Here is a 21,631-nt window from a genome sequence, read left to right on the forward strand (position 1 = left end):
CTCTTTCTCATTCAATCCCTGCAGCCCATGGGGGGAAGAGGGAGAAAGTGGGAAAGGTTTGATATGTACTTAATAAAGCTGCTGAGTTTACACACTTTGGCTCTGCCCTGCATTGCCTTAGGGGCTTGGTCCTCTGTGTGCCTTAGCAATAAACCTCCCCCAGACTTTCCAGGAGCTTCTTTCTCTTACAGCAGCAATGGGCAACCTAGGCTAGCGAGTTGGCCTCCTTCCGTGGGCCACAAGGTTGTCATAGCCAAGACAGGCTCCCAGGGTAACAGGTTTGCGAACGGCGCTTGCGTACCTAGATTTTGCAGGCTGTGCTGACTGACCTGGGGCAGTGGTTCGGACACAGAGGGAGCGCACGGCTCTCATGGTCAGTGTTGTGGGCAACCAGCGCACACCTCACTTCCCGTAGCCTGGCTTTGCATGCATGTCACTTTAGTAACGCTGGTAGGAAAAAACCCGACGTGAACGGAAACCAGCAGAGTCTGGCCCCCCTGCCTGTGGGAAGTGGTAAACAAAATGCCCGGTGGGCCGCACACAGAACTCCGATGGGCCGCATGCAACCTGAGGGCCGGAGGTCACCCACCACTGTCTTATAGGCAGCTGCTAACATTTCGATCCTGTTGGATCCTCTAGTAGGCACTAACGAATCTCTCCCTAGGTGACTGAGTCTGGGCTTAGCCTGCAACTGGGCTCATGGGGGAGTTAAAATTTCTCTCTCTGCTCATTGGGCAGTTGCTAGGCACCTCCCAAGTCCCCTTCGTTTTTTATCTAGAAACATACGCAGCCCTTGTTAGTATCTGAGCGCCTCATTGATCAGTTTATTCTGCCCCCAGCCCTGTGAGTTGGGTCTGGGTGGTTATTTTACAGACGGGAGCAGCTGAAGTTTAATTGACTGGCCCAAGAGCACACAAGAAACCATCGGGAGTAGGGAGCAGTAAGGGTGTGGACAAAAGGACATGCCACTGGCTTCTAAGTCTTCACCATGGGTAGTCCCAGGAATAGAACCCAGATCTCCTAAATCTCCATCCATGATCTTAGCACAAAGCCATTCCTCTTCCCTGAGGACTTGGCCAGTCCTGTTTTTCAGCAGGGAGTCTCCAGCTCTGCAAAGACTGTAAAAGGATGGCCCAACACCTGACTCCCCTTCCCTTCCCTGAGACCATGCTCCTTCACACCCTTTCCCCCACTCTCCAGCCAAGCCACGCCCACCCCAGCTGAGGGCCAGGGCTGCCGTGTGGCATGGCCTCAATCTTTCTGGACCGCCGGGGATCCAGGCTACCAAGCGTCCCCCAGCCCCTCCCAGGCAACTGGGCAGTGCAGACAATTTGGGAAGGCAATGCTTTCCCTTGCCTACATCACCTGCCGCCCATGGGCACAGGGGTGTGGGAACCTCTTCCCCCTCCCCCTCGAGTGCAGCAAGCTATAGCACTGCAAAGCGCCAGTGTGACCCAGGCTACAGCACTGGGAGCCTACTCCCCTTGTGGAGGTGGTTTACATAGGTCACTGGGAGCATTCTCAGCGCTCGTGCCGCGGTCATGCTTTGAAGCGCTGCCGCGGCTGTGCTTTAAACTTTTAAGTGTAGACAAATCCGGAGTTACTGCCCAGCCAGCCACCTGCCCAGCCCTCAGCAGTTCCCGCTCCCTGGGATTCTCCGGTCTGGTCTCAAACTTGGGCCGAAAGCAAAATTTGTCAGGCAAAGGGCTGAGAAATTTCGCATCTGTTCCCCTTTTGTGGGTGCGGGGAGGTGCCATGCCCAGCAGCGGCTATTGGCAGAACACATGTAGCAGCTGCAGGGCACTGGGAAGTCCCGCTGCCAGATCATTAAGATGCTGTCTGATCAACCAGGCTGGCTTTAGACCCAGCTAACAGATCAGCCAGTGGCTTGAGCATGGCCAAGTGCTGGTAATATCCAGTCTCAAATCCTGTGTCCAGAGCTGAGATTGTGCCTAAAATGTGGGGGTAGGCGGTTGAAGAGGCAAGGTAATGCAGAGTCGAGTGAGGTGGACTGATGCCCCGGTGCAGGGCAGAAAGGGGAGTATCTTCATCTGGCCAGGCATGGGAGTGCTGTCGGGCCTATCCGAGGGGCAGTCATCAGATGGCGCTGCTGCCCCTCAATTCAGGATTCTGAGGCCTGTTGGCACAAGAGTCAGCTTCCTGAAACCGGATCCTCGTTGACGGAGCAGGCGCTGTCATCTGTGCCTCTAGCCATGGACCTGCGAGCCGAGCTTTTAAAATCCATCTGGTACGCCTTCACCGCCCTGGATGTGGAGAAAAGTGGCAAAGTGTCCAAATCCCAGCTGAAAGTGAGTAGAGAGACGCGGAAGCGACGGGGAGGGGCTCTGGGGTTTCTGAGTCCCGATCTGCTCTCTGCTTTGCCCTTGGGGGGGTCACAGCGCTGTTGGGAGCACGAGGCAGAGCTGGATGCTGCTTTGCAGCTCTGTAGGCTGCAGTGGGGATACAAAACTCACATTGCGCATAGCCAGTGCCACGGCTTATCCCGGGCTCGGTCTTTGATTGACGTTTGTGTAAACGAGGGGCAAAGCGATGGGGTCTTCCCAAAGAGCTGAGTTAGGAAGTAGCCCCTTTCTGGGGTGGAAATCTTCCAATCTTGGCCACTTTCACAATGTTTCTCACCCACCTTAATCCCAGGTGAGGAACCCACTTTTTTTTTTCTTTCTCTGTCATGTATTTGTCTCCTTCCTGTTGCATTTCACCCCCTCCCTTGGCAGGAAGAACATTTTAAAAATAAACACTTTTCAGTCCTTCATGGTTTGACCAAAAATAGCTTTTTTTTTGGTTTTACCCTGATCACCCATAAGCTTCAAAAAGGCTCCTGAGTTGTATGGAGCCCCAAACCCATTTTCCCTCGTTTTTAAAAATGTTTCTTCTACCTACGTTATTCAGCTCAGTAGACGCCAATGAGAATTGCAGGATATCTGGTTTAGCTGTAGATCCCTGGGTCTGAAGAATTTGGTCAGCATTTTTGTAATGTGGAACGCAACCTGCGAGGTAAACACACACAAGACTGAAATATTGCAACAGAAGGAAGTTGGCAGTTGCTGCATGTACGTGTGATGAGTTTTGATGTGCCACAGCCTCATGTATGGAAAGTAGCCAAGTACCCCGCCACCGAATAGCAGGGAAATGACTTGTGTTCTCTGAGTCAAATTCTGCTAAACTCAATGGGAGTTGTGCCTGGGTAAGGGCTGAGAAATTAATGAAAGTTTTGGCTTTCTGTTTTGTGGAGAATAATCGTGCTTCTAAGAACCCTACTTGACACTTGAGGTGTGTCTAGACTACATGGCTCTGTCGATGGAGGCATATAGATTAGACAGATCGGCAAAGGGAAATGAAGCCGCGATTTAAATAATCGCGGCTTCATTTAAATTTACATGGCTGCCGCGCTGAGCCGACAAACAGCTGATCAGTGAGGCCACATTTATAAAGAGATTTACACACTTAAAGAGGCAGCTGGGTGTCTGCCGGGACTCCCAAAGGCGCCTGAGTTGGGCACCTAACTCCCTTTGACTTTCCTTGGGAGCTGGGCACCTCACCCGCTTGGCACTTTGGCAAGCCCTAGTGGGCACCCTTCTGCAGGCCCGCTTGCACGGCTCTGGGCTTGCAAAGTGCAGCGTTTGGCTTCCGGGATTTTTACAGCTGGTGCCATTTTTCCAGATTTGCTCTTCAGAGCAGAATCCAGGTTTCCCTCCCCCACCATTTGCCTCTCAAGCCCTTATTCCCACGTGTGTCGGGGTGAGAACGTCGACCGGCCAGTGAGAGCAGCAGCCTCCTGGCGCTTGCCCATACGTGCTGTGCTGGGGGTGGGGATGCCTTTTGTTTTGTCCCATGCTGGGTCTCGCCACGCTTGAGAGTTTCAGCCTGGCTGTGGGCAGGGCGGAGAGATCAAGTCTCTCTTGGTACCAGGTATCCGGCCGTTCCTCTGGCCTAGATTTGTTTCTGTCCCACCCACGCCTGCTGCTTATTGCTAATGACACCAGAAATGCCAAGCCATCAGAGCAGAGGTTGAAGAAAACCCTGCCCTCGGGGCATAGACCCCACGTTATCCTGAGTGTCCCCTGCTGCGCTGGCATAGTCTGACAGTCAAGTGCCATGGGGGGGTCTGCCGTTCCTGCAGCCTTGCGTACTGCTGCAAGGAGGCTTTCGATCAAGGGAAGAAAGCACCCCATAGCCTTTAAAGCGACAGCTGTCCCTGTCATCCTGGGGGTGGATTATACAAAAGCCAGGCCCCTCTTGCCAGTCCCAGCCATCGCTTTTGGGCAGTGAAATGTAACAGTCTCTCGCTCTGTTCCCGCCACCCACAGGCCTGGCAGCAGGGGATGTGGTAAGCTCTTGGGCTGAGCGTCGTTCTCTCGACTCCGGGCATGTTTCATGTATTTGTGCAGGAAGGAAGGGTAGTCTTGCGGTTAGGAACCGAGTCAAGCGCTCTGGGTTCTGTTCCCTGTGCTGCAGTAGAGCAGGTGTGATCTTGGACGAGGCAGCGACCCTCTCTGTGCCTCACTGACCAGCTCTGCACGCATGGGTGTGGCTGTGGGGTCCCCAGCCAGATGGCTGGGAGGGATGAGCCTACCCAAGACAGAAGGCACCCGGAAGCTGCAAAGCGTGGTGGCGTGTCGCATTGCACTTGCCCTCGTGTGATTCTGCTGATTCTTGCCTTCTGTACCCCGTGGGCCAGGGAGAGACGAAAAGAAACGTGTGGCCTCGGAATTTAAATGCTTCACGTCAATGTTCCCTCTAATTTTTCCCCTCTACGTGTGAATAAATGTTTTACATGCGCTGAGGCATGTGCCAGTGTGCACCACTAAAATCTAGCTGTGGGTGTTCTGCTTGCTAATCGGCTGGGTGGCCGCACAAGCGCCCAGCTTACAGGGAACACTGCTCACCTGTTCTGAAACTCTTGTAAATTACAGGCTGGGGCTAGGGGAGGGCATTGGGAGCCTGGGTTTGTAAGATGGGAAGGCTGGAGGCAGAGAGACGACAGGGATTAGAGGCTAGTTAAAAATCCCTAACTCTGACAACAGTGGATCTCAAAGTGCTTCACAAAGATGGCTGGTGTCACTAGGCCCATGTTATATGTGGGGAAACTGAGGCACAGTAGGAAAGTGCCTTGCCTGGGGCCTCCAGCAGACCACAGGTCTCTGAGTGCTCATGCCACTCGGCTGCAGTGGAACAGAAAGGGCCTTATGGTCCGAGGCACTGAGCACCCGTAGGTCCCGTGAGCTTTGGTTGGAGTTCTGGGTGCTCAGTGCTTCCAAAAACCAGCCCCCAAGTCAGTGGTCCCCCCAAAAAATGCTGAATAGTGCCCTAGGCCAGGCTAGTCTGTGCACTGCCTTGATGTGATTTTTGCATTGAAAGACCTGCTGCTGCTGCCTCCTGGGAAGGGAAAAGAAAGGAAGGCCGGGCCATTCTGCTTCTATTCAGTCTCCCTCCTCTCCAGCGCAGGGGCAGGGCAGCGGCACCATCCTGGCCGCAGGTTTGATTGGTCCATGTGGCCAGATTGCTTTGTTCACCCACAGGACTCGGGCTCTGTCCTTTTTGGCCTGCTCCTGAGACACCTTCAGGCCTTGTCAGCTGCAGCCGGGCCACGAATTGACAGTGTACAGATGGGGAAACTGAGTCACGGGACTGGACTTTTCAGTGTCGGATTAGGAGGTTTGGGTGATGACTCCTCTAGGGTCCTTGGATCAGCCTGGCTTGTAACCACGAAACTCTCCCACCTGAGCCTGGCGGGGCATGGGTGTGAGAGCCCAGCGGTCACTCACACTAGTGGCCTGCACACTTTGCAGTGAGGACACAGGCGAAATCACCAGCCTGCTGATACGCCAACAGTGCTGTCCCACAATCCACTGCACAAGACCCACCCAGCGGCTCAGCTGACTGCAGTGTGTGGCCTGGCGTGGCGCAGAGAGGTGGGCAGCACCCCTGCGGACCCTGGAACTCAGAGGGGCTTTGCAGGTGGGTGTGCACCCCCGGGGGCTCCGACCCAGGAGCTGTGCCGGCTTAGCTAAAGAGCTGATTTTTTTAAAAGGGATTTTGTGAAATCAGTTCAGAAATCGGTGTGGAGGGAGGTTTAGCCCAGTATGGGCCCATGTGGAGGAGGGGAGCAGAAAGTGGTTGTTCCAGTTTAACTTAGGTTTTTAACTTAGGTTTTTATACTAGCTGTGGCAGTCAGGGGGATGCAACGTTACTGATTCGATTCCTATAACTTTGTGTGGGTGTAGTTATACGGGTGTAAAGGTGCGTAATCCCATTCCCGTCCCAGACTGGTATCAGCGATGCATATTTATCGACTGTGTGTTTGAGAGAGTGAGTCTGTCTGCTCAAGGACTCCTAAGCCGTAATAGAAATGTAGCCGTGTTAGTCTGGGGTAGCTGAAGCAAAACACAGGACTATGTAGCACTTTAAAGACTAACAAGATGGTTTATTAGATGATGAGGAAGTGGGTCTGGCCCACGAAAGCTCATCATCTAATAAACCATCTTGTTAGTCTTTAAAGTGCTACATAGTCCTGTAATTTGCTTCTCCTAAACCGTAAGCGTTCAAGCTACTAAATTTGGTAGGTAGCTTCCTCTGATCATAACTTGAAGCAAGGTCAGGATTTGGTTGTGCCAGGACAATGGGATGTGGCTGGAATGGGACTGCTCCTCAGAAAACCATACCGAAAGAGACACCAAATCACCAGGCATGTGAAAGGGGCAGGCTGGGGGCGCCCCCCCCCCCTCCAGGAATGCCCCAGCCCTGAGCCTCCCACCTCTCAAGTGCCTTTTAGGAAGGGCGGGGAAGGGAGCTGAAGCTCTCCCTCCATTCGTATTAAGGATGTTAAAATGCGGTTAATTGACGAGTCGACTAGTCGATAGGCCCTTCCGCATTCCTCCTTTGAAATGTACAAAAGCCACCGCTGGGGCTCTTGTACATTTCGAAGAAGGATGGCAGAACACCGCGTTCAGCCCAGGGCCAGCGGGAAGTCCCCCTGCCTCCGGGCTGCACGCGGGTGCCAACTTTGGAATGCACAAGTGTCCCCGGTGGGGGCTCTTGTGCATTTCAAAGCCATGGAGTTCGGGGTCGGTGGGGGACTGCCCTGGGGCAGCCTGTGTACTGAACCTCTCATCTCCACTCCAGAGCAATGATTTAACTGAAGCGTGGCCGTTTTAATTTTATTTTCCAAAAACAGTATTAATTGCAGTAAGGACCCGAGCAACGCTGGGTAAATCTAGTATCAATACAACCGCGTCTGCCCTAAGAGTCGCCTCACTAGGCCTCGATCACACTGTCCGTGCTTCAGAGCAGAGATTTTTTGTCCTGTGTTTGTACAGCACCTGGTCTGTGAGTGGTGTTCTCTGGCATTCCCGCAATACACATGAGAAATAATTTTAGCTTCTCTGGTGCAACTTGTGTGTAGCCAAGAATTAAAAGCAAGGTCATGTAGTGAATCAGTGGCAGAATCAGGAAGAGAAATACTTTTTCCTGACTTTCTAAGCTTTGGCCAGCAATCAACAAGGGCGAGGGAGGAGGGAAAGTGAAGAACAGAGGATACAGCCCTGGCTTTGTTTCTCAACAAGCTGCTCTTCAGAGTTTTTCAAGAGGCTCATTAATATTGCTCTTTGTCAAAATGAGAGCTTGGGGGAGCACAATAGACGATTCTTGATGTCAGCAAAGGCATTCAGTGCAGCTCCACAGTCTGGCGTGGCCGAAAGTCGTGGTCGAACTGCAACTCCTACAAGAAGGATGGAAAAATGTTGCCGAAGGCCCCTGTGTCACCGTTTAATCATGTGGGGTCGAGGTAGCGAAAGGTTAGCAGCTGTGGAGTTCCACAAAGCACTGATAGGGGAAGTGCTGCTGTTGGTGTGGGTGGCAGGACAGAGTAGGAAAGGGCTGCGAGTATTCTAGGAAATGGAACGAACACGTCTCTCAGAAAAGTAGAGGCGTGGAGTGACATGTCAAGGGTGTGACCTGTGGTGGGAAGAAGGAATGAGAATGAAGGGTCCAGGGGGCGGTGGGAGTGAATTACTGGAGCCCTGCATGGATCCTACATTTCATATCTTTCCAATCCATAGCTCCAAAAGTGAGTAGCGGGTCTCTGCAGATGTGGACACGAGGCAGCTCTCCACCAGTTACCTCCTTTCTGTTTCTCTTCATCCTGAAAGATCAAAGCACTTCACAAATGGGCACGCACAGAGACCACAAAGGCAGCCATTTCCGGTGCGAGATGGACGGGTCTGATGGGACCCAGCTTATGTCAGTTTCACAGGGGCGGGGGCTTAAGTCTGCCCACAGCAGAATGAGCAAGAGGAAATTCAAAGGGGAACCTGGCGGTGTTTCCTGCCGCCTTAGCATTGTTTTCTTTTATAGGGAACAATCTGGCATGTAGTTCCTTTTCCACGTGCTTTTCTGATGGGCTCTCCGGGGCCAATGCGGGGTCTGGCTGGCTGCTCTCAGAAGGGGCAGAGTGAGAGCAGCTGGCGGGGCAGCAGCAGGAGGAAGCTGAGTATGTGGGGGCTGGTTGGGCAGAGCATGGGCTTGGGGCCTGCAAGAGGCCAGCAATGGGTCAGTAAATGTTGCCGTGCTCGGAAAGGCCTAGCACTAGGAAGGAGCAGGCTCATCCAGGGCTGGGTTGAACGCAAGATGGACGGAGCTCGAGGGCACATCTGCTTCCCAGAGAGCTGTCCCTGCAGCCTCCGTTCGCTAGGACACAGTCCCAGGGGAAACCTTCCCCCTCTCAAACCAAGCTGGTAGTTCTGGCTTTCCACATTGCCCGGGTAGGAAATCAGCACGTTGGCATCCCAGGCCACGGTCTGTCACACGCAGGTTGATGATACTGTTATGACACCCATAGGAAAATCAGACGGGGGCTGCACACAAGTGAGGAGGCAGGGAGGGGCTGGAGCGCCAGCGCGGGTTCCCCAACTCTGGGGGGGGCCCTGACCCTCGGGAGGCTGGATCCAGGCAAGCTGGGGCCCACATCCAACGCCTGGGCCTGAGGCTCCCCACCCGTGTTATGAGACCTTATGCTAGTACGGTTCCTTTCCGCTGATGGTCTCACGGTACTTTGCAAACAAGAGCTCACACGGATTAACCTCCTTTTGCTGGTGGGAAACCCAGGCATGGAGCAGTTAAGGCATTTGCCCCAGCATCACACCCCACGTCTGTGGCAAAATTTAGAATGCCTGGCTCTGGCTGTAACCACTAGGCAACATTCCCTTCCTCTGGGCTCCGCCACTGGAATCTCCCCGCCCTGGTCCTGCCAGTGTGGCAGCATCGGGTCACCTTTGAACATGCAAGACCTGGCTGGGAGAGGCATTCACCCCCGGCATGGCCCGCAAGGGAGACGAAAAGGAGCTGCCGTTCTCTGTTGGTGTTAACTATTCCACCCCCGGCTCAAACTGGTGCCTGCTGCAGCTTGTGCGTTTAGAGCCACCTACAGAAGCTGATTGTCTTTCCACGTTCAGCTCGGCGAAGAGAGGCCAACGTGCTGCAGAGGGGATGTGGTTACGCTGGTACGCAGTCTGCATTTGTCACCTGTGCATACAAATATCCAGGCTGGGTCCGACCATCTAGCCCAGTATCCTGTCTTCCCACAGTGGCCAATGGCAGGTGCCCCAGAGGAGGTGAACGGAGCCGGGACGCAAGTGATTCCTCCCCTATCACCCATTCCCAGCCTCTGACACACAGTCTAAGCATCCCTGCTCATGTGGGCTGTTAGCCACTGATGGGCCTATCCTCCAGGAACTTACCTAGTTCTTTTTTGAACCTTGTTATAGTTTTGGCCTTCACAGCATCCCCTGGCAAGGAGTTCCACAGGTTGACAAAGTATTGTGCCGAGGTGGGTGAACAGGGCAATGGCATTAGAGCTGTGGGGTCCAACCAGTTCTATAGCAGGTGGCTACTGCTATAGTGAACTAGACACACTCAACCAGCCAAATAGCCACATGTGGCTACGGCATTAAACGATCCTCTTTCCATAAGCGGGGCATGAATACAGGGTTGGGAGAAGGCAGGGGCAGTGGATGCGGGGAATCCTGGATGGGGACTGTAGGAGGCTGGATAGGACTGGCTGTAGGGGGAGAGTCAAAGGGCAGTGCCCGTTACTCCGGGCACCCAAAGGGTAGTGGGTGATGGCCAGGCTAGAAAGGGGGGTGCTACCTCAGACACAGCTGCTCTGAATCCAGCTTGTGTGAGCAGGAGCCCGGTCTATGGCTGTTTGGTGGCCAGGGTCAAATGAGTTTAAGGAGTCTTGGTCGGTTTCACTGTGTCTGCGTAACACCCAGCGCCACGCGATCCCAGCCTGCGTTGGCAGCCTTGGTGCAGGTGTTGGCCGAGCTCCAGGCCCCCGGTGCCAAAGGGGTGACCCTGCAGTTAGTGACTGGTTGACTGGCTTGGTCTGTGTCGCCATCCAGAGGTCCCCCGAAGGGAAGGTTCTTCCCAAAGCAGAGCGGTGTGCAATACTCACGGGTTTAGGGCCTGATCCTCCACTGGCCGCTTGGCTCTGGCAGCGTAAAGTGGCTTTTAAATGAGCACAAATGTCATTTGTACTAGAGCGGTGTCTGTCAGTCTTGGTGGGAATGAGCATCTGCCCTGAGATCTACATACCCAAATAGAGCTGATTATTAACACAATGCTAAATTAGTGTGCCCATGCCAATGCAGAGGAAGGGGCTGCAGCAGCAGTTAGAGCAATGAGCTGGGAATCAGGAGGGATTTTATCCCCAGCTTTGCCACTGACTTTCAGTGGGACCTTGGGCAAGTCCCTTTGCCTCTTTGTCATGACTTAGCCCTGCCTTTGAGCGGGGTTAGCGATACTGACCTCCATGGCAGGGATATGCAGAAGCATCATGAATGAATGGTTGTGAAGTGCTTTTGCCATCCACGCGGACAAAGAGAGGGGCATTGAAGTCAGTCTTACCCACTCGGGAATCAGCATGTGTCTGAAGGGTGGAGGTGTTACAAGGTGGCGTGAACACAGGCACGGATTGGTAGCAAGGGCTGTAATTACGATCCGCATTGCTTCTGTCTCCGCTACAGAAGTAGCCACACATCACTCCCCACCTCCAGCACACACCTGCCCTGGGCTGGATTGTGGGGAAGGGCAGGCTGGCTAGGGACGTGGCATGGCTGCTCCCAATACAGAACCGCCCTCTGGGATGTCTCCAGTTGCTATGCTCGTGCAGTACGCGGTGTGGAGGACGGTCCGAGCACAGCTGCTGCCCGGGGCTGGACTGACTGACTTTGTTCACCCCGGCCCATCATGCAGGGCCCGAGGGGGCCGATTCACAAAGAGAGGGGTCAGGGACACGGATGCCTGATGAAAGCATCAGACGCTGAACAGCTGACCTATGGAAACACCTGGCCGGAGGAGGGGAGGGGACTGACGGGGATGAAATGGAGTGAAGGAAGATGATTGGTTGGACACAGATTGGGGGCTTGACTCCCTAACCCTGAGGTACTTGAGTGTGAGGGACAGGGCTATGGTGGAGGCCAAGTCATGTACAAGGAGAACTGGACCAAGCGCGGAGAATGTATCCTAGTGGGATGCTGTACTGGCCCCTGGAGGATGGGCTAGATAGGCACTAACCCCTGCAGATCCCAAACATCCCTCCTTAGGCCAGCTGTTCCTCGGCCCGGACCGCCTTTGCCACACAGGCCTGTTGCCCTTTACTGGCTATTACAAGCTAGCGATGTTGGCAGGTGGCTGGTGCGTACCAAACTAGTCCTGTGTTATTCTGACCTGCTTCCAGAGGGGCGGCTTTCCTTGTGTCCATTCGGGAGGCTGTGAGGTTCCTCTGTTCAGTAGCTGCTGTTGCAAGCTGAGACGGTATCACAGTCCAGGGTCTGGGATCTAGGGTGCCTGCACTCTGTTCCCAGCTCTGTCCTGGTCTTGCTTCTGACAGGCAAGTCATCTTTATGGGATGGGATTCTGTTCCGGGCACAAGTGTTGTTAGGAAGAGATGGGATCCACCTAACCAAGAGAGGAAGGAGCATCTTCACGGGCAGGCTTGCAAACCTAGAGAGGAGGGCTTTAAACTAGGTTTGTTGGGGGACAATGACCAAAACCCTGAGGGGAGTGGGGATGTCGGATACCAGGAAGAAACACCAAGAGGAAGGAGCAACAAAGGAGGACCCCTGATTCGAATGGAGAGGGTAGGGCGATCAACTGGTTATCTAGGGTGTTTGTACACCAATGCGAGAAGCCTGGGTAACAAAAAGGAAGAACTGGAGGCCCTGGCCCAGTCCAAGAACTATGATTTGATAGAGATAACAGAGACTTGGTGGGATGACTCGCATGACTGGAGCGCTGTCATGGAAGGGTATAGACTGTTCAGGAAGAACAGGCAGGGGAGAAAAGGAGGAGGAGTTGCACTATACAAAGAGAGCACTACGATTGCTCAGAGCTCCAGTATATAGAGGGAGAAAAGCCTGTTGAGAGTCTATGGGTGAAGTTTAGAGGTGTAAGCAACAGCAGTGATGATGTGTCTGGTGTCTGCTACAGGCCACCGAACAGCGGCTCTTACATACAGGCAGACTCGGCAGTCGCCTCGGGCGCTGCATTAAACGGGGTGCCCAATGATGACGCACTGCTGTTGAGGGCTTTGGATGCAGGGGCGCCGATCGTGCATTACACCTAGGGCTCCGGTTGCCAGCAACTCGTCTCGGAGGTGGGGGTGCTGATCGCACATTCCGCCTGGGGCACCAGTTGCCGGCAGCTCGTCTCAGGCCGCCCCTGAGGCCACCGAATCAGGTGGATGAGGTAGATGAGGCTCTCTTTGGACAACTGAGAGAAGTTTCCAGATCGCAGGCCCTGATTCTCATGGGCGACTTTAATCACCCTGACATCTGTTGGGAGACCATTACGGCAGTACACAGGCAATCCTGGAAGTTTTTGGAGAATGTTAGGGATAACTTCTTGGAACAAGTGCTGAAGGATCCGACCAAGGGCCGTGCGCAGCTTGACCTGCTGCTCACAAACAGGGAGGAACTAATAGGGGAAGTAGAGGTGGGTGACAGCCTGGGAAGCAGTGGTCATGTGATGGTAGATTTCAGGATCCTAACCAAAGGAAGAAAAGAGAGTAGTAAAATACACACCTCGGAGTGCAGAAAAACAGACTTTGACTCCCTCAGAGACCTGATGGGCAGAATCCCCTGGGATGCTAACATGAAGGGGAAAGGAGTCCAGGAGAGCTGGCAGTATTTTAAAGAAGCCTTATTGAAGGCACAGAAACAAATGATCCCAATGTGTAGCAAGAGAAGCAAACATGGTAGGAGACCGGACTGGCTTACCAGGGAAAACCTTGGTGAACTTAAGCATAAAAAGGGAGCTTACAAAAAGTGGAAACTTGGACAGATGACTAGGGAGAGGTATAAACGTATAACTCGAGAATGCCAGGGGTTATCAGGAAGGCGAAAGTGCAATTGGAATTGCTACTCACGAGGGATGTGAAGGATAACGAGAGGTTTCTACAAGCATGTTAGCAATAAGAGGGTGATCAGAGAGGGTGTGGGGCCCCTACTGGATGAAGGAGGTAACCTAGTGACAGATGATGTGGGGAAAGCTGAAGTACTCAATGCTTTCTTTGCCTCTGTCTTCATGGACAAGGTCGACTCCCAGACTAATGCGCTAAGTGACGCAATATGGGACACAGGTAGACAGACCTTGGTGGGAAAAGAACAGGTTAGGAACTATTTAGAAAAGCTAAACATACATAAATCCATGGGTCCGGACTTAATGCATCCGAAGGGAACTGAGGGAGTTGACAAATGTCATTGAGGAGCCTTTGGCCATTATCTTTGAAAAGTCGTGGAGATGGGCAGAGATCCTGGATGATTGGAAAAAGGCAAATGTAGTGCCTCTCTTTAAAAAAGGGAAGTGGGATTATGCAGGGAACTATCGGCTGGTCAGTCTTTCCTCAGTCCCTGGAAAAATCATGGAGGGGATCCTCAAGGAGTTCATTTTGAAGCACTTGGAAGAGGGGAAGGTGATCAGGAATAGTCAGCATGGATTCATGAAGGGCAAGTCACACCTGACCAATCTGATTAGCATCAATGATGAGATAACTGGCTCTGTGGACATGGGAAAGTCAGTGGATGAGTGCTTGACTTTAGCAAGGCTTTTGATAGAATCTCCCACAATATTCTTGCCAGCAAGTTAAGGGAATATGGATTGGATAAATGGACGGTAAGATGGATAGAAAGCTGGCTGGAAGGTAGGGCCCAGCGGGTAGTGATCAATGGCTCGATGTCAGGATGGCGGTCGGTTTCTAGTGGAGTGCCCCAAGGTTCAGTTCTGGGACCAGTTTTGTTCAACATCTTTATTAATGACCTGGATGAGGGGATGGATTGCACCCTCAGCAAGTTTGCGGATGACACCAAGCTAGGGGGAGAGGTAGATACGCTGGAGGGCAGGGATAGAGTCCAGAGTGACTTAGATAAATTGGAGGATTGGACCAAGAGAAATCTGATGAGGTTCAAGAAGGACAATTGTAGAGTCCTGCACTTGGGACGGAAGAATCCCAAGCATTGTTACAGGCTGGGAACTGAATGGCTAAGTAGCAGTTCTGCAGAAAAGGACCTGGGGATTACAATTTACGAGAAGCTGGATATGAGTCAGCAGTGTGCCCTTGTAGCCAAGAAGGCTAATGGCATATTAGGTTGCATTAAGAGGAGCATTGCCAGTAGATCCAGAGATGTAATGATTCCTCTTTATTTAGCTCTGGTGAGGCCACATGTGGAGTATTGTGTCCAGTTCTGGGCCCCAATTACTGGAAGATTGTGGATGCATTAGAGAGGGTACAGTGGAGGGCGAGCAAAATGGTTAGGGGGCTGGAGCATATGACCCATGAGGAGAGAGTAAGGGAATTGGGTCTATTTAGTCTGCAGAAGAGAAGAGTGAGGTGGGATTTGATAGCAGCCTTCAACTTCCTGAAGGGAGGTTCCAAACAGGCTGGAGAAAGGCTGTTCTCAGTAGTGACGGATGGCAGAACAAGAAGCAATGGTCTCAAGTTACAGTGGGGGAGGTCTAGGTTGGATATTAGGAAAAACTATTTCACTAGGAGGGTGGGGAAGCACTGGAATGGGTTCCCTAGGGAAGTAGTGTAGCCTCCCCAGGAAATGAAATTAGGGGGTATGATGCTTGAATTTACATGGGGGGGGGGCTGGGCCGATGAGGGGTGAGAGCGTGAGGGTGAAGGTGGGCTGTATGGCACCATAGTTCACAAAACTGGAGGGGTTTGGGGGAAATTCGGGAGGTATACACCATAGGGGGGTGTATAGGGAAATCCCTGAGTTTCTATCCTTAGAGGTGTTTAAGTCTCGGCTAGACAAAGCCCTGGCCAAGGTGATTTAATTGGGACTGGTCCTGCCTAGAGCAGGGGCTGGACTTGATGACCTTCTGAGGTCTCTTCTAGCTCTCTGGTTCTATGATTCTATGATGAGTCTCTTGCTGTGGCCGCTGTTCCAGCAATGCGGACACGGCTGTAATGCGTGGAGCAGGGAGTGAACTCTCCCGGGTTCTCTTGCTGGCTCGGCTGCGGCGCGGCACATGACCTGGGACAAGTCTCTTGCCCCTTCAGGGAGGGAGTCTGGCCAGCTGTAACCGGGAGCTGATGGCAGCTCGCAGTGGGTGAGACGTGAATGTCTTTGCCTGTGCTCTGCGATCTGCAGGTGAAAGCGGGATGAATATTCCCCTTGTTCCCTCCAGCCTCCAGAGTGAGGGCAGCCAGTTTGGACTGGACGTAGATCTGGAGGTTTCATCTCGTGACCCAATCTTTCATTGAAGATTCCTGGGGACGATCCTGAGGGTTGGCGACCCTACTAGGAGCACAGGCCACTATCCCTCCAGGCTGCTTTGTCCCGCCTTTCTAGTGAACTGTGACTAGTTAGAACTGTTCCGCTTTCTGACTGACATCTGTCCCAGCCAGTGGGGCACTAGTATGGCAAACCCAGGGGGTGTGTTGTGCACGTAGGTAAGTCCTAAGATTTTGGAGAAGCAAGCAGGCTTGGGGGCGAGGGGGGGAGCTAATCCTCCCTGCTCACAGTGTACCAAGGTCTCTGCCCTCTGCTCCAGGAAGCAGCGTCTCTAGGAGACAGTGTTTCTGGGCTGGGGGGAAGCTGAGTGGCTAGGGTTGTACCAGCATACCAGGAAGTCACCGTGTCAATGAGATTTTGTAAAGTAAGGTGAGAAGGTGGAGGAGGTGTGGGAGAGCGAATGTGAAGGTCTATGGGATAGGTTGTATAAAGAGAATTGGTTGGAAAATTGTTCTCTGATGGAAAATTTAGATGCAGATGGAAAAAACAAACCTCCGTGTGAATATTTTCTGTGGGTTGCAGGCACTTGCCGAGAAAATCTTTTTTTCTTGAAAACCCAACTTCCCTTTGAAAATACAGAAAAGCTTTGGCCCACCTTAGGTGCAGGTTGGTGTGGCACCGATGGAATTGCTAGGATTCATTTTCAGAAACTACAATACTGTTATGTCAGGGATCAGCAGATGGCCTGTTACATGGAGTCTTGCACATTTTCCCTTGCGTGCAAGCAGTGTTCAGTCCTGGAAGAAGAGCAGTGCTGTCCGTTTGTGATGCAGGCTCATTGGAGAGGCCTTTGCAAACAGCTGCAGAGTTTGCTGGATGCCTTGATCTACTAAATACTTGGGCAGGTCTTTGTGGGAATTGGTCTTTGGTGTTTGGGCTGCTGTATCAGACAGAGGGGACTGCACAGGTGCTGTTTGTGACCATTTCTGTTCCAGGACTGGTGTATGGCATAAAACTAGTTAGGCTAAGAAAATACCCAGTCTAAGCGTGAGTTATTTTCTTTTCTGGGGGAAACTTACCTTCTCAACCTTGACATCTACTATAGCAGAGGGTCTATAGGGAGGCAGACTCAGGGAACAATAGACCTTCTCCATAGGTCAGGATTCAGTGCATCCGAGAGTACTGGAGGGAGTTGGCAAATGTCGTTGAGGAGCCTTTGACCATTATCTTTGAAAAGTCAAGGAGATCAGGAGAGATCCCGGAAGATTGGAAAAAGGCAAATGTGGTGCTCATCTTTAAAAAAGGGATGAAGGGCGATCCAGGGAACTATAGACCAGTCAGTCTTACCTCAGTCCCTGGAAAAATCATGGAGGGGATCCTCAAGGAATCCATTTTGAGGCACTTGGAAGAGGGGAAAGTGATCAGGAATAGTCAGCATGGATTCACAAAGGGCAAGTCGTGCCTGACCAACCTTATTAGCTTCTATGATGAGGTAACTGGCTCTGGGGACATGGGGAAGTCAGTGGATGTGATATACCTTGACTTTAGCAAAGCTTTTGATACGGTCTCCCACAATATTCTTGCCAGCAAGTTAAGGGAATATGTATTGGATAAATGGACTGTAAAACGGTTAGAAAGCTGGTTGGAAGGATGGGCCCAGCAGATAGTGATCAACAGTTCAACGTCAGGTTGATGGTTGATTTCTGGCGGAATGCCCCAAGGATCGGTTCTAGGACCGGTTTTGTTCAACATCTTTATTAATGATCTAGATGAGGGGATGGATTGCACCCTCAGCAAGTTTACAGATGACACTAAGCTAGGGGGAGAGGTAAATACACTGGAGGGTAGGGTTAGGGTCCAGAGTGACCTAGACAAATTGGAGGATTGGGCCAAAAGAAATCTGATGAGGTTCAACAAGGACAATTGTAGAGTCCTGCACTTGGGACGGAAAAATCCCAAGCATTGTTACAGGCTGGGGACTGAATGGCTAAGTAGCAGTTCTGCAGAAAAGGACTTGAGGATTACAGTGGATGAGAAGCTGGATATGAGTCAGCAGTGTGCCCTTGTAGCCAAGAAGGCTAATGGCATATTAGGGTGCATTAGGAGGGGCATTGCCAGCAGATCGAGATATGTGATTATTCCCCTTTATTCAGCTCTGGTGAGGCCACATCTGGAGCATTGTGTCCAGTTCTGGGCCCCCAATTACAGGAAGGATGTGCCCTTGTAGCCAAGAAGGCTAATGGCATATTAGGTTGCATTAAGAGGAGCATTGCCAGTAGATCCAGAGATGTAATGATTCCTCTTTATTTAGCTCTGGTGAGGCCACATCTGGAGTATTGTGTCCAGTTCTGGGCCCCCAATTACAGGAAGGATGAGGACACATTGGAGAGGGTCCAGTGGAGGGTGACCAAAATGATTAGGGGGCTGGAGCATATGACCTATGAGGAGAGGCTGAGGGATTTGGGTTGGTTTAGTCTGCAGAAGAGATTAGTGAGGGGCGATTTGATAGCAGCCTTTAACTACCTGAAGGGAGGTTCCAGAGAGGATGGAGAGAGGCTGTTCTCAGTCGTGACAGATGGCAGAACAAGGAGCAATGGGCTCAAGTTACACTGGGGGAGGTCTAGGTTGGACATTAGGAAAAACTATTTCCCTAGGCGGGTGGGGAAGCACTGGGATGGGTTGCCTAGGGGGGTAGTGGAATCTCCATCCCTAGAGGTGTTTAAGTCTCGGCTTGACAAAGCCCTGGCCGGGTTGATTTAGTTGGGATTGGTCCTGCCGTGGGCAGGGGGCTGGACTTGATGACCTCCTGAGGTCCCTGCCAGCCCTGGGATTCTATAACGATGATTCTATAAACATTGGCTTTTGCGTATCAACCAGCCCCAGGTTCGAAGTGAGCAGAGAAGGGAATCACCTGAGCTCCCGAGCCCAGCTGCCTACCCCTGTTAGTGTATGCCTGCCCAGGGAGGGGTGTTCATGGAGCACTTCCTTGGAGGTGCTGATGCTGCTCTTGCAAAACTGCGAGGAACTGGCAGCTGCACAGCTGGGCTTCAGACCCGCCTCTGGGCAGGAGTCCAGCTCCAACCATCCGTGACTGGCGCAGAGGCCCTTGGCTCTTGGGGCGGGACACGACTTTTTGCATCACCATAGAGATGGGGACGAGGCTTGGTTAGAAAGGCAGGAGCCTGGCTCCGGGAGGGGGAGGGAGCTCCCAGAGCACGTCTTGTGCTGCTTGCGGTTTGATGGAGAGCTCTGATAAACGGCTTCAGCGCAGCTGAGGAAAGAAACATGCGGAACCAAGTGAGCTGCTCGTGGGGGTGGGTGCTGTCCCAGCCATGTGTGGCTTGGCCTGGACCTTTGGATACTGCAGCTTGTGCATCCCAGTGAAGGACACTGGAAAGCAGGGTCTGTGGAGCTGGGTCAGTCCAGACTCGGTGCTTGATCCTGTACTGCATTGTAGCCTCCACCTTGTTGGTTATCACACCTTCCTTCCAACAAACACTGCACAGGCCTGGCTGTGCTTGCACGCATGCGCACAGACACCATAGAGGAGCGCGTGCAAGCAGAGGTATCCGTGCACAGCAACTCGGGTTCGTGAGCACAGTTACCGCACCCTTATCTTGTCTCTCCAAGTTCTTACCTTAGGCTTGGCACCTGTGTTCCCTGTAAGCTGAGCACTCGGGTGACCACCTAGGAGAGAGTCAAATACCACCAGCTAATTAGCAGACCACCAGCAGTGTGTGTTTCTCTAGGTGGTGCATATTCACACATGCCTTGGTGCACAGAACAACATTTATTCTGCACACTGATGGAAAAAAATAGAGGGAACATTGGTTGGCACGCATCCTGGCCATCTCCCACCCCCTAATGCTGTTGATCAGTGAGGATTCCTTGCCCTTCACTAGTTCCTTTCATCTGCAGGCTACACAGCACTTTCTAGGCATTCATGAATTGAGCCTCCTAATACACGGCGTGTAGGTAAGACGTTTTGCTTCCACCACCACTGGCAAAATGCAGTTCATTCTGGGGTGGGTGTGGTTGCTGTTTAACAGCACACAGCAACGCAAACAGGCAGTGTGGAGCAGATGAAGGGGAGGGGGTCTGATTACCCATCCTGGGAGTTAGGACCCTGGGATAAAGCAGACTCTTCCACTCCTGATCTCAGCTAATGTTGTACCTGGTACTTGTATCATACAGCCGTAGGCAGCAGTATGGTCAGACGCCCACTGCACTTAAAAGGGGGCAGGAGGCAATATGTTAATGCGAACTGACTTGGTCAAGAAGAGCTCCAAATGCCGAGCCTCTCGTGTAACCTCAGGCTTGTACTTTATCAAACAAAAGCCAATTTGAAAATGAAACTCCAGCCACTGTGGCCAGCCAGTTGTGAACTCTCAGCGTGCGCGGTCTCCTCAGCCCAACAGCCTGTGATCAGAGAGGGGGCAGTATGGCTCAAGGGACTGGGAAGCCACTGACCTTCTGAGTGACCTTGGGCAAGACACTACCCTGCCCCGGGCCTCAGTGTCCTTCCCCCTTTGTCTTTGTTTTCAGTGTAAACCCTTTAAATGGGTTTTGTTGCGGGTGTGAACCTCGCACGAGGGGACCCTGCTCTCAGCCGGGGTCTCTGGGGGGCGACTGTACTGGGAAGCAAGTTCACTGCTGCTCCTCTCGTGTGGCCTGTGCACAGGTGTATCCACCAGCACTGGTGCTTGTTAACCTCCTGGGTGGCTGGCTCAGCAGGTTGCTCTGGATCACAGTGTGAAGGCCACGTGTGCAGATAGACAAGCCGCAGCCGCAGCCTTGCCAAAAGGGCCCAGCGCTGTGTGTCTGGGCACCTTCCACAGCATTCTCCCCCAGCGCTCTCAGGCCAGCGTGCATCAAGCACGTGCTTTGCTTTCTCCTGGCCGCTTTCTCTCACTTTCCCCTGCCTGCTTCCCCTCTAGAGGCATGTTTGACTATTAGTAATGGCTTATTAATATTATTGTTGAGTGCAGTCCTACCCCTGCCCGGGTCTGTCGACATTCCCCTCCCTTAATGCCTCCCACACAGCAAATAATTTAATCTCAAGAGCATCCTAGGAGGAAGGCAAATACATATATTGCATGGATGGGGAAACTGAGGCAAGGTAGTGAAGGGATTTTTTTCCCCCCAAGATCCCACAGTGAGAGTCACTGGTGGACCTGGGGACCAATTCTCCTCACTCCATGGTCTTCAGTTTCCTTCCTGCGGTGGAGTTGTTCCGGGAGCTGAGGGCCTACAAGGTATTTAGGGATTTCCAAATGCATTTAAATCAATGGGGGTTGGGCACCCGGGTGCTTTGGAACCCCCCGAGGTATCTAAATACCTTTAAAAGTCTGGCCTGAAGTGACCTTTCCCAGCATGTCGACATCTGACACCACCCCCAGGGCTGGAAATACCCTTCCCACTATGGGCAGCAGGTATGCCAGGTGCGGGGAGATGTAGCCTTCCCAAACCACCAGCCGCACCCCTCCCCCAGAATGCCTGTTGTAGGCGGAGTCTTGCTGCCCCCAAACACCTGCCCATCCCTGTGCTCTGGATCCGGAGACACTGGGAACAGGCCCCCTGCCCTCCCCATGGTGCTGGGGGTGAGGAGGTTGGGGCTGCGTGTTGCTCCATCTCTTTGTAGGGGGGCCGTGCGCTTCCTCTGCATCCAATCACAGCGCTGCTCCGGTTCAATCGGCATCCCACAAATTCTAGGCCCTATCCTGGGACAGCGTCTTGGGTACGACAATCTCACGCTGAGATGAAGGAGGGCCCCTCGTGTGACCACTAGGCTAGGTTGCCCGTTGCTGCCCTAAGCTCTTCCGTGCTGCCTGCCACCTACGGACGCTCTGCGTGTGTCTGTCTTGCAAAGAGAT

General features: G+C 52.6%; 1 protein-coding gene across 2 annotated transcripts in view; it reads left to right on the forward strand.

Moving 5' to 3' along the window:
- Nucleotides 1–1,787: 1,787 nt before the first annotated feature.
- DEF6 (DEF6 guanine nucleotide exchange factor) overlaps nucleotides 1,788–21,631 on the forward strand; it is a 49,149-nt gene continuing 29,305 nt past the window's right edge. Inside the window, exon 1 of one of the 2 annotated variants that reach the window (XM_075910414.1) lies at nucleotides 1,788–2,309. In XM_075910414.1, the coding sequence (XP_075766529.1) occupies nucleotides 2,214–2,309 (96 nt within the window). In that variant the 5' untranslated portion in view covers nucleotides 1,788–2,213. Of the gene's footprint in view, nucleotides 2,310–17,963; nucleotides 21,014–21,631 lie in introns of those variants that run through there. The other variant, XM_075910415.1, reaches the window with a different exon arrangement.

Source organism: Pelodiscus sinensis, chromosome 27, assembly GCF_049634645.1.
Source record: "Pelodiscus sinensis isolate JC-2024 chromosome 27, ASM4963464v1, whole genome shotgun sequence".
In the NCBI taxonomy this organism is placed as follows: Eukaryota; Metazoa; Chordata; order Testudines; family Trionychidae; genus Pelodiscus; species Pelodiscus sinensis.